This window comes from Bos mutus, chromosome 11, assembly GCF_027580195.1.
Source record: "Bos mutus isolate GX-2022 chromosome 11, NWIPB_WYAK_1.1, whole genome shotgun sequence".
Taxonomy (NCBI): Eukaryota; Metazoa; Chordata; class Mammalia; order Artiodactyla; family Bovidae; genus Bos; species Bos mutus.
The window spans coordinates 40,221,367-40,234,016 of record NC_091627.1 but is presented as its reverse complement, the minus strand read 5'-3'; the positions used below and the strand labels follow the sequence as shown (position 1 = coordinate 40,234,016).

At 42.5% G+C, this 12,650-nt stretch overlaps 1 protein-coding gene across 1 annotated transcript in view; it reads right to left on the bottom strand.

Moving 5' to 3' along the window:
- Positions 1-9,452: 9,452 nt before the first annotated feature.
- The window catches only part of DNAAF10 (dynein axonemal assembly factor 10), a 29,183-nt gene continuing 25,985 nt past the window's right edge, over positions 9,453-12,650 (bottom strand). Inside the window, exon 8 of the mRNA XM_070379355.1 lies at positions 9,453-10,450. Within this exon, the coding sequence (XP_070235456.1) occupies positions 10,243-10,450 (208 nt within the window). The 3' untranslated portion in view covers positions 9,453-10,242. The remainder of the gene's footprint in view (positions 10,451-12,650) is intronic.

Below are 12,650 nucleotides of genomic sequence, written 5' to 3'. Positions count from 1 at the left end.
CAGAGAGGGACAAGCTACATTTATTTCTTTTTTAAATCATTTTTTAAGATTGAAGGATAGTTGATTTACAATATACTGTTAGTTACAACTGTACAGAAAAGTGATTCAATTATATATTTGTATATGTCTGTGTTCTTTTTTTTTTCTGATTCATTTCCATTGTAGTGTAGAGGGAACCTCTTTAAAAGTAGGTAAATTACATCACAATTTGTTAAATTAATTTTTATTGATGTATAATTACTTTACAATGTCCTGTTACTTTCTGTTGTATAGCAAAGTGAATCAGCTGTGAAAGTGAAAGTTGTTCAGTCGTATCCGACTCTTTGCGATCCCATGGACTGGGGACTGACAGGCTCCTCTGTCCATGGAATTCTCCAGGCAGGAATACTGGAGTGGGTAGCTGTTCCCTTCTCCAGGGGATCTTCCCAACCCAGGAATCGAACCCAGGTATCCCACATTGCCAGCAGATTCTTTGCCATCTGAGCCACCAGGGAATCAGCTATACATATACATAATTCCCCTCTTTTTGGATTTCCTTCCCGTTTAGGTCACCACAGACCATTGAGTCGAGTTCCAGTATATTCTCATTAGTTATCTATTTTATACATAGAATCAACAGTGTATATGTGTTGATCCCAGTCTCCCAATTCATCCCACCCCGACCCCGAACCATGTTTCTGTACTTCTGGACCTTCTGCTTCCTGGCCACGGGGCTTTGGGTAAACCTCCTAACCTCTTGAAGCCTGTTGTTCAATGGCAAATGTCCACAGCAATAGTGCTGACCTCAGAGTTTTGTGGTGAAGAGTGAACAAGTTACTGCGGAAGGGGAGACAGTATAGTGCCTGCCACATAGTTCCTAAGCAGTAAATATTAGCTGTGATTATTGTCAATGTGATTATTTTCATGTTACCTTGGTCAAGTCTCTCCAGAGACAAACTCATGATGTTTTTTTTCCCTCTGGGTTCATTCTTCACAGCTTTCTTCAGTTTTGGGAGCCTGAACAGTGAGAAATAGGATGAGGCTTAGGACGTTTCTCCTAAGAAGCTTTACTGAGCAGATTTGGGAAGTCCAGCGCATGCCTGATGGCCCTTCACGATGAGTAAGGAGCCTAGCTGCCAGGACTCCCCTCCTGAGCCCTCCCAGGAGTTCAGGGCCCCCCTGGGTGGGTGCTAACAGTCTCCCCTTGTCTGTCCTTCAGAGCCAGCTGTTCAGGGGCCGTGAGGAGCAGGCCAGCTTCTTACCACAGCACAGGAGTGTGACTGTTATCTCTCACCAGATAAGCAATGTGTTCAGCCCAGGTCACTCACTTATCTGCAGGTGCTAAGCACCAAGCCTCTGCCTTTCTTCCTCCAGTCACTTTGCTCACTCTTATCGCCTCTGAGCATGGTGTGGTTTGCGCATCTGATCTCAGCTTCTGGCTTGAGGCCCGAGAGGTGTCCTGGTTCCGGGGGACTGGAGTGTAGAGCCGCTTCCTTGGGCAGTGCACGGAAAAGAGCCCTGGGCCAGGGTCAGGGGATGCAGAACCCAGCCTGTCTCCAAATGAACGCATTGGTCTCAGCCGTTTCTGACGCCTCTTCCAGAGCTGACAATTCTGATTTGCTGTGAAAGGCCCCTGAGTGAGCATTCTTAGGGCCTGTGGATGAAGAATGTCGCCTGCCATATCAGGAAACACAAGGTGTTGTGGCCATCAGCTACTGCAGCTGCCCCTAGAGTGCACCCTGAGGGAATTCAGGGTGGAGAAGAACAGGATACTGGCCCTCAATAGTTAAGGTGCATATCAAAGGGATGATTTTAGTGACTACTGCATCCTCTCATACAAAAAAAAAAAAAAAAAGTGCTAAATTCATTAATTTAAGATGTCTGGTTTTCTTTAATTAACAGCAATCTTTTGATGCTCCAATAACCGGTTTTTTTTTGTTTGTTTTTTAATGTTTGGCTGAGATCTTGGTTGCCCACAGACTCTCTAGTTGTGGCAAGCAGGGACTGCTCTCTGGTTGTGCGCAGGCTTCTCATTGCGGTGGCCTCTCTTGCTCGGGCACACTAGTTGTGGTGAGTGGACTCAAATGCAGCACTCAGGCGCTAGAGCACATGGGCTTCAGTAGTTGCAGCTGGAGGGCGCAAGAGCAAAGGCTCAGCAGCCGTGGTGCCCCAGCCTAGTGGCTACACAGCAAGTGGGATCTTCTCAGACCAAGGATCGAACCCACATCCCATGCATTGGCAGGAGAATTCTTAACCACTAGATCACCAGGGAAGTTCAACAACCTGGTTTTTGTTCCAAAATTCCTATCCTGGCTCCTCCCTTACTACTTCTTCAGAGCAGTCCCTCAGAGCTATTTCAGAGGCTGCCCCCTGGGACTAGAGTCCACAGCAATCCACCAAATAAAACATAATTTCAACTGTGTATTTTTTTTTTTCAGTCTACAGACCGACCAGAGAAGTTGAAGAAGATCTAAAATGAGGAGCAGGAAGTGCATCTTCAGCCTTCTGGCGAAGGAGAACCGTGAGTCTCTCTTGACCGCACTGCTGATTTGATGTTGCTTGTGTGGCTGTGTGGTCCACGGTGCCCACAGTGGCTTGTTCATGCTCATCAGCTTGTTCATGCAGAAATAGCTTGTGAGAGCAATGACTATCCCATGCAAATCCTGAGCAAGAAAGGTGGGGGAAAATTCTAGAATATTTGCAGGAAGTAAAGTAATGACATAAAGAAGTCCTTACTTAAGAAATGCTTCACATTACAATCAGCACTTACAGAATGAACTAGTGGTGGGCAGGGGAAGCACATATTATTTATTTACTCTACAAGATGATTCCCACACTTTATAAAAAGCCAGATATTTCTTCTCGGAAGTCAGCATTCATGGTGTGCTAAATGTAAAGTTGACGCATGTAATAAAGCTAATTAGACAACTTTTGACTAATAAATCTACTGCTTAATAAGCATAATAAACATAGCCGTGCTCTGCAGTGTTATAGATAAAGTGTTTTGTTTTGTATTTTAATAAACACACATTTTGGGGATAAATTTCCTTAAGTGTTATACAGCAGAAACTAACATTTGCCGACAAAGTTCTGTATAGTCAAAGCTATTTTTTTCCAGTAGTCATGTACGGATGTGAGAGCTGGACCATAAAGAAGGCTGAGCTTCGAAGAATGGATGCTTTTGAATTGTGGTGCTGGAGAAGACTCTTGAGAGTCCCTTGGACAGCAAAGAGATGAACCAGTCAGTCCTAAAGGAAACCAAGTCTGAATATTCACTGGAAGGACTGATGCTGATGCTGAAGCTCCAATACTTTGGCCACCTGATGCAAAGAGCTGACTCATTGGAAAAGACCCTGATTCTGGGAAAGATTGAGGGCAGGAGGAGAAGGGGTAACAGAGGATGAGATGGTTGGATGGCATTAATGACTCAATGGACATGAGTTTGAGCAAACTCTGGGAGATAGTGAAAGACAGGGAAGCCTAGCGTGCTGCAGTTCATGAGGTCACAAAGAGTGGGACACGACTTAGCAACTAAACAAAAACAACAACAACAACAAAGCAATCATACTCCAATAAAAATTAATTTTAAAAAGAAAATAAAGTTAGGTCAAAAAAAATTCTGTAAGATAATGTCTTTCTCAAGGTCCAATGTAATGCGTGTGCCTACTGTGAATTGTAGAGAAGGCTTGTCAGTTGCCTTTGAAGGTGAAATCCATTTTCTGTGATGAAAGGTCTGTAATACTAACATTTTACCACAAGGGGGCAGCGCACCACAGGGTAGTGAACAGCAAAACCCGCGATTGGGAATGCACAGTTTTGGGCAAAACTGCCTCCTTCCCGGGACTGGGGGTGGGGGTGGGGGGACAATTAATTTACAGTTGTGAAGAGGCGGATCTGATGGTGCCTTGGCACAACCGAAAGCCCTAAGTGTTTGCCAGAAACCTCTTAGCTGTTCTCCTGCAGAAAAAGGATTGAAATCATTTTGTGTACACTGACAGAAACAATGTTTCCTATATAAATACAAAATTTGTCTACCGACATCATCAACAAATGTGATTTTAAGCAGGTACCAATACACACTGTTTTCCCTTCAAGTTTCTTTCATGAGCTTATAGAAGTGCATTCTCTCTTACTCAGGCTGTCACTCAGTCGTGTCTGATTCTTTGTGACCCTTTGGACTGTAGCCCGCCAGGCTCTTCCGTTCAGGGGACTTTTCAGGCAAGAATACTGGAGTGGGGTGCCATTTCCTCCTCAAGGGGATCTTCCCAACCCAGGGATTGAACATGTGTCTCCTGCATTGCAGGTGGTTTCTTTATCGCTGAGCCAGCAGGGAAACCCTAGAAATGCATGAAGTAAAATAATTCATTCATGTTCTACTGATCATGTCTTTGGACTGGCTCTGGATGGAAATAGTGCTTAGGATTTATAGTCAATTATCATTGAGTAAGGGCTTCCCTGCTGGCTCAGACAGTAAAGAATCTGCCTGCAATTACTGAGTAAAAATAAGTTCCCAAGAAATTTAGGATAGAAAATTAGAGGTGTTTTTGTTTTGTTTTAGGGAAAATTTTCCTTTGAAATTTTTGTAATGGACTAGATTTCCACTGAATGTATTGAAATATTATAAAAGTGATTAAACATGCCAGGAAACCAAGTGATTCTACTATGTCTTGTCTATACCAGCTGAAGGACAAATCAATGGTCCTATTGGTTCCAGGTCCCAGATCTGGCCGACAGCAGCACATGAATTGATCACTCCATAGTTTTCACCTCATGGGAAAACTTAGCCAGGGGGAGTTTACGCTTGACTATGTGGCAGATCCACGTATGTCTTCTGATACTCATTTCCCTGTCGTCCTTTGTACCAAAGCTGCCAGCTGTCAGCTGAGTATATCACTGCACAGAATAAAGTCTATGTTGCTCAGACTTACTTTTAGTTATGACCAAACTATGGCCTATAAAGATCCCCTTTCAGTGGAATGAAAGCAAAAGTGGTGTTCTTTATAAAGTGGCAGGGCATTACTTTCCTGATGGCTAAAATATGGATGTGATGGTTGGAGCTGGAGCAGCCACATTGGGTGTTGTGGAGAAAGATGGATCATGCGGAAGGTGGAGAAACAAAAGAGAGCGAGCCAGGTCTCTCATTATTATGAGCCATCATAGCAGCCTGGATTACCTCCCTGGATTGCTATAAAAAAGAAAAATACAAATATTTTGTGTTCTCAGTTACCTGCAGCTGAATCTGTGTATCAATAGAGGTATCTTGAAAAAACAGATGAGAAGTAATAAGGTGGAATTTTTACTCATTTTGTCATTGTTTCATTTTTTTTTTTTTAATCAACAATCAACATTTAATTGAATGCTGTATGAAGGACAGCACTGGGTGATCTGGTATTATCCTTAAGGATAGAGTTGGATCAAGACACCATAAGCAAAGTTCAATTGTTAAAAAAAATCCTTCAGGAAAATTGCTCCAGCACTATTGTATAAATGCAGCAGTATTTGATCAGAGCCATAGCCGCTTCTGACATGTATGCTTTCCCTCCTGGGAGCAGAGGTTATGTTTATCTTGAATTTCCCTTTGTGATGCAAGAACACAAAGTCAAAATCCTATTCCTCCCTTCAAACCTGAAGTTTGATGCAAAACATACAAAACCCGTGGACACTGTGTTGATGGCCATGGGATTGTGAGGCTAACCTGCATCTGCTCCCTCTGTGCTGTTCTGATAAAGAACTCTTTGGTGGGAGTTCCCAGGTGGTCCAGCGATTAGGACTTGGTGCTTTCACTGGCGTTGCACAGGTTCAATCCCTGGTCAGGGAACGAAGATCCTGAAACCTGTGTGGTGCAGAAAAAAAAACCCCACCACTTTTCTGGTTCAAGGTTGAGCAGAGGCAGGCTTCTCTAGATCCCTACACAGTGTCACAGATTCTAGAAAAAAGAGTTTTCACACCACCCCTTGTCCGCCCAGTCCCATAGGGAAGATAGAGTGGGGAGTCCACAGGCCAAAGGACTTCTCAACACTCCAGGCAGCATTCAGGGTGTGGGGCCAAGGGGTAGGGGACATTTTCTGGCAGCCCTGAGTCCTCACCTGGATGGATGAGGGACAGGACTGCTGTCAGCAGGTCCCAACGGATCTGAGAGCAGCATGTGCCCGATGCCCCAGGTTCTCTCAGGAGCAGCATCAGGACCTTCTAGGGACTTATTATATAGCCTATAAGGCCTGCAGGGTAGAGCCCAGCTCTAAGGAAGAGTTCCGTGGAAAGAGAAGCCTGGCAACCTAATCTCATCCAGAGTAAGGAGGGTGGCTACACAACACGATGACGGTAGCAAGGCCTTCAGCGACGGGGGCTTTCTGGGCAAAGCCGATCCTTTTTAGAAACATAACTAAAAGCCAATGGCCAATTTATTTTCCAAATTAGACATAGCATCTGATGCAGATGGTGATATTCTACTCAAGTTGCACAAGCCAGTTTTGTACAATGCAAAGCCTACGGGCGTCACCTACTTCAGGGGACCATCTGGTGACCAAAAGGAAAACATCTTATGAAGCAGCCCTTGCTGGAAAGGCCTAGACCCCACGATGAGAACTATTCCTGGATCCCTTATCAAAACAGTCCACAATTTACCACCACACCTAGCAAAGAGCCATATGTTAACACAAAAGCAGAGAGGAACTGGCAGTAAAAATGTGCCCAGTATTCAAGGGACTCGCTGCTCTGTGATGCTCTGATTATTTTAGGCTTCACTGAGGCCAAGAATTTATGCTTTTGAACTGTGGTGCTGGAGAAGACTCAAGAGTCCCTTGGACTGCAAGGAGGTCAAATCAGTCAATCCTAAAGGAAATCAACTCTGAATATTCTTTCGAAGGATTGATGCTGAAGCTCCAATACTTTGGCCACCTGCCTGATGTGAAGAGCCAATTCGTTGGGAAAAGACTCTGATATTGGGAAAGACTGAAGGCAAGAGGAGAAGCGCATGACAGAGGACAAGATGGTTGGATGGCATCACCAACTCAATGAGCTAACTTCGGGAGATAGTGGACAGGGAAGCCTAGTATGCTGCAATCCAGGGGGTCACAAAAATTCAGACACAACTGAGTGATTGAACAAGGCCTGGATGAAAGCTTTCTAAATGCTTTCAAGAATGTCTGTCTCTAATTCCACACTCACAGGAAGCCTCCAGAACAACACAGCACCTCAGAGAAGTTGACACAAAAAGAGGAAGGTGCACCAATTGGCAATCTTAAGCATTGTGGTACCTGAGACTCAACCCTCACTGTATCCTAAGGGAAGGGCCATCCTGGTTTCTGCATGGTCAGTTTCTCCTGTCTAGTGCAGGAGAGCATCATTTCAGATGGGGATACTGACAAAGCTGAGGATCAAGGTGGGGTCCACACTAAGCTAATGACCCTGGTCCAGGAGGCTGGCTGGCTGCATGGGGCAACACTCTCTAGACACAGGATAGTAAATAAGTTTGGGCTCACCTGCCAACAGTAGGGAATGGCTACTAATAGAGTGTGATAAAGCTCATGAAGCTCAAGGGAAAACAAGTACCATGATTGATTAGCAATGTCTGTGATAGATCAGGGGCAAGGAGGGGTGTAGACAGATGAGTGGGATGGGGCACCCACATAACAAGTAATGTGTTTCATCACTTTTAACAAGCACATCATCCCCACCCTCCATTCTTCCATCTTTGAAATTGGGATGCCTCTTTTAATCACTGTGCCAGATTGTATTTCCAAAAATGAACATGATATTTCAGTCTCTCACATGTTCTTCCAGAACCTAGCCAAGCTCCCATCAGAAAGTGGAAAGTATGTCCCCTCCCCATGCATTGGTGGGATGGTTGGAGGGAGTGGGTATGACTGCCATAGCTGATATAATAGTGAGGTAAAAGTGATGCTGAGTGAATTATGAAGGTAGGCCATTAAAAATGTTAATGCTTCTACCTGGCCTTCTCTTTGGGGATGCTCATTCTTGGAAACCAGCCACCATGCTCTGAGGAAGCCCATGCCATAGGGAGAGGCCCCTGGTTCTCAGGCCTAGCTGAAGTCCCAGGGGACAGCAGCACCACCTTGCAAGCCATCTGAGTGCTGCCTTGGAAGCAGGTCCTCCAGCTTTGAGCAAGACTGCCTGACGGACTCTGTGTGGAGCACAGATGAACCTCCCTGCTAAGCCCTGCCCAAACAACAGACCTTAAACACAGTAAATGATGTTGCTGTTTAAGATACTAAGGTTAGCAGTAGTTTGTTACACAGCAGTAAGCCAGGCAGCAATGGTACAGTTGTCACGGCCTGCACGTGTACACCAAAACTTGTAGGATAAGTGTCAGTTAACTGAAGGAAAACCTTCAAGACAATAGGGAGCATGTTTTAAAGAAACGTTGCATCATCATCGATGTTCATGATGGTATCCTTACAAAGGACAATATTGTAAGGAGAAAAAGAATAGTAGTGACTCAATTCAAAAAGTGCCTCAAAGGATCAGACTCTGAATAGGAAGAAATCTGAGGAACATCACACCAAATTTATTTTGAATATATTTTCCTTTTAAAGGACATACAAGAGTGACATATAATGAAAAAAACTATATCTAAATAAGTTTGAAAAAGCATTCAATGAATATGAAATGCTAAGTGATAAGAATGCATTGTATCAGTTTCATTGGCAACATTTTTCTTTCTCAGTGGTATAAGATAATCTTACAATCAAGGACATTTTAGGGCATCCTTGGTGGCTCAGTAGTAAGGACTCCATCTGCCAATGCAGGAGACATGGGTTTGATCGCTGGTCCAGGAAAATCCCACACGGCGTGGAGCAACCAAGCCCATGAGCCACAACTATTTAGCCTGTGCTCTAGAGCCCAGGAACCAGAACTACTGAAGCCCACGTGCCCTAGACCCATACTCTGCAACAAGAGAAGCCACCGCAATGAGAAGCCCGCACACTGCAACTACAGAGTAGCCCTCGCTTGCCACTAGAGAAAAGCCCGTGAGCAATAAAGACCCAGCATCGTCAAAAGTGAATAAAGAACATTTTTAAAAATGTTTTATCATTCTTAACTTAAATCTAATTATACCACCAAACATAAGTGTTCTAAGAAATTTCAAAATTTTTCATTTTTCTTTGAAAATTAAAAACAAAAACAAAACACATCAAAGATAGGCTTTTTTAAAGTTCAATTTAATTTTTACTTTAATAATTATGTCCGTAGCTTGGTTCTATAAACATTTAGGGAATTTTTTTAAGTTTAATTTTCTGAAGTTAATATTATTCAAACAAGTGACTTTCTAAGAACCCCTGAAATCACAAGAATTTTATGAGTGTTTTAGGTGGTTCTGTCTCTTGAAGGAGGGGGAGTGGTTACTGAAAGGGTGATGAATTTAATGTCTCTGAGCTTAGTTGCAGACATGGGCATTGGAGAAACAAAGTGACTTAAGAGATACTTATTAATAAGCATTTATAAAACAAAAGAAAGGATGATGTTGGTTTTATTATTCCTGTTAAAAGAATCAAAACTTCTACAGACTTCAGAAACAAAATTTATTCACAAAATACATTAAAAAGTTTGACAAAAAACAAGACTACAAAAGCCCCACAGTCTTACACATCTCAACATCATCACAGTCAGCAGCTGAAAAGTCTCCAGTATTCAACTTGTTTTATAAGATTAAAAAAATTTAAAAAAAGAAAAGTCTTTTCAAAAGTCTCAATCACAGCATTTCATTCTGAGTTAAATCGCTGAAAACTGATGACCATGTCACTTTGGTATTTTATAGAGTAATGTTCTTTTTGGAGATTTATTGACACTGAAATATCTCAAAGTATATTTATTTATGAAGGTTAATTCACAATAGTCTTACCAAGGTAAACTATTTTAAAACAAATTAAATCACTACTGCAAACCTGTAAAGACTAAAATGTAATACAAGTGTAATTACAGAATATGAAACTCTGAGGACATAGAACAAATTTAAAATAATTAATTATAGAAAAGTTTCAACTTTTATTAGAAATGGAGGGAGAGGAACAGGATTGGCTCTGGAGACCTTGGTGCCCCATGTGCAAGAGCAAACCACCACCCAGTCAGGACGCTGGTCAGGCCGTGTGACCTTTCATAGCCAGATAGAGGCTGGCCCAGAGGTTTGCGTCTGAGGCCTTTTCTCATCAGTCAAATCGCACTTTGTTCAGTGAGGGTCAGAGGATCCCAGAACGTATTCTACATTCTCTGAGTATTTGCTTTGGAGGGTTTCAAGTCCAAAGATCAAATTTTGTGGAGTTTCGTAACGATCAGTACTCTCACCATCTGGTCAAATGAACTACAGATGCACAGACCCCTCTTATCCGGACTCCAGTCCAAACTTGAAACGGGCTGAGTAGACAACGTAACATTCTGCAGAAGGCTGACGGAGCCCGCAACTCCCATCTCTACACCCTCGGAATCTTTCTTTGATCGCTGAATCGGGTATTCGCTAAAAGTAAGAGGAGATAAACCTTAGTATTTGTCATTTTATTCTTACACATGTGCTCCAACAGCTATTTTTATTTCTCACTTGACTACTAGAACTGATAAATATTAAGGCATCTTTCTTGGAGAAGGAAGTGAATACATTCTTGTCTGGAGAATTCCATGGACAGGGGGAGCCTGGCGGTCTATTGTCCATGGGGTTGCAAATAGTCAGACACGATGGTCTGACTAACACAAGGCATCTTTCTAACGTTGAGTTGTATTGCAATAAGGAGACAGTATTTCAACCTCAAGCTCAAACCCCACAAATCTCATAAAAAGCCATTATTTCTACTAAAAACGTTGAAACATCATTTCTGTTCAGCGTGAGTATTTTTTATTTTACTATGAAAGTTCTAGATTGATCTAGCATCTTTAATAAATTGACCTGGTGCTCTTCATCATTTTTTACTATAATTCTCCTCTAGATGTGGATTGTTAGATGCTACAAGTAACCTTTGCCTTACAAGTAACATTTGCAGAATCTCATCTTAACACTTCCAGAAAGGGAAACTGATGCTGGTTTCTAAGCCCAGAGCTCCTCAAAGCTGAAGGACCTTATATGTACCATTTCTAAGGGAAAGTACTATTGGGAGGAGATTTTAGACCTAGACATCATTGCCTCAAAAAAGGAAACAGTGAATTCTAGAATGTTTGATCTTCTATCAGCTAAGAATATAAAATTATAACATAAAAAGAACTGAAGGTTAACACTCATAAATACGATTTGGTCTAGATTTGAGAAAGTGAAAAGTGAAACACCTGTCCCCCATGGAGATGTGTTCCTAGTGAAACACAGGGGTATTCCTCCAAAGGTCTTTTAAAGCCTGTTAGGTATCAACTATGATTACCTTTATTTCAAAAGAAGCAACTCAGAAGCAGAACAGAAACAAAGAAATGATAAGCAGATAACTGCCTATCCTTTCTTTCTCTCAGACCCTACACCTCCTTTTGATTTTTAAAAAGAATACAACATTCAGATGAATAGACAGATTACAGAACATTTTCCATGTCTCTTGGCAAAGGCTGCAGTTGTTTAGTATTTAAAAGATAATAAAGATCTTTTTTTTCCCCCTAAATCCCCCATAACACCTATTCAAGTTTTAGAGTGGAAACTGATCAAGATGGCTGAGAATAGGATGTAGAACTCACCTCTCCCCACAAACACATCAAGAACAGGAAAATTCTCACTGAAAACTAACTGGAAACTGGCACAAGGATTTCTGTACAACCACGGCTATGAGGAGAAACACACGGAATTGGGAAGGGAAGAAAAGAAAAGTGATCAGGTCAGGACCTGGGCCCCTGGGAAGGGACTCAGAGGAAAAGGGAAGATACACAGGCAGACTCCCACCCTGGGAAGTAGGTGATGAGAGCTAGAGTGGGTGCCTCCAGGTCCTATGTTGGGGAGACAAGTCCCCTTGGCTGCTTGCAGGGCCACTGGGACTCACAAGAAGGCTGTAGCCTGGGCCCACCTCCCTGGCTTCTGTTCAGCAACCTGGGATCAGACCCCTACCCTAATAGGGCAATAATGGCCACTGAACAGAGGGGAGGTCCCACCACATCCCTGGCTCCAGCTCGAGCCCCTCCATCTCCAGCCACACCCCCTACCAGAGTGATGGCTGCCAGCTACCCGGAGGAGAGATGCAACTTGTGTCCACATCAGATCCCGCTCTCTCACCAAAGGTAGTGGGCACACGCAGTCTCCCACCTAAGAACCCCCTTTAAGACTTACATAGGTACAGAGGCAGAAAAAGTTCAGCAAAACAGAACTGCACTCAATTGAAAGAGCCAGAGAAAATCTCCGAAAAAGAATAATGAAACAGAAATAAACAATTTACCAGATAAAGAATTTAAAGCACTGGTAAGAAAAATGTTAACTGAATTAGGGGAAAATCCAGATGTACACAGTGAAAATTTTAACAAAGAACTAGAAAATACATAAAGACCATTAAGAACTCAATAGGTGAAAAAAAAATACTAAAAGGAACAAATAACAGACAGTGATACAGAAGAATATATAAATGACCTGGAAAACAGGATGATGAAAATCACCCAACCAGAGAAACAAAAAGAAAAATAAATTAAAAAAAATGAAAACAGTTTAAGAGATCTCTGGGATGACATTAAGTATACAAATATTTTAAAGGGAGTATGAGAAAAAC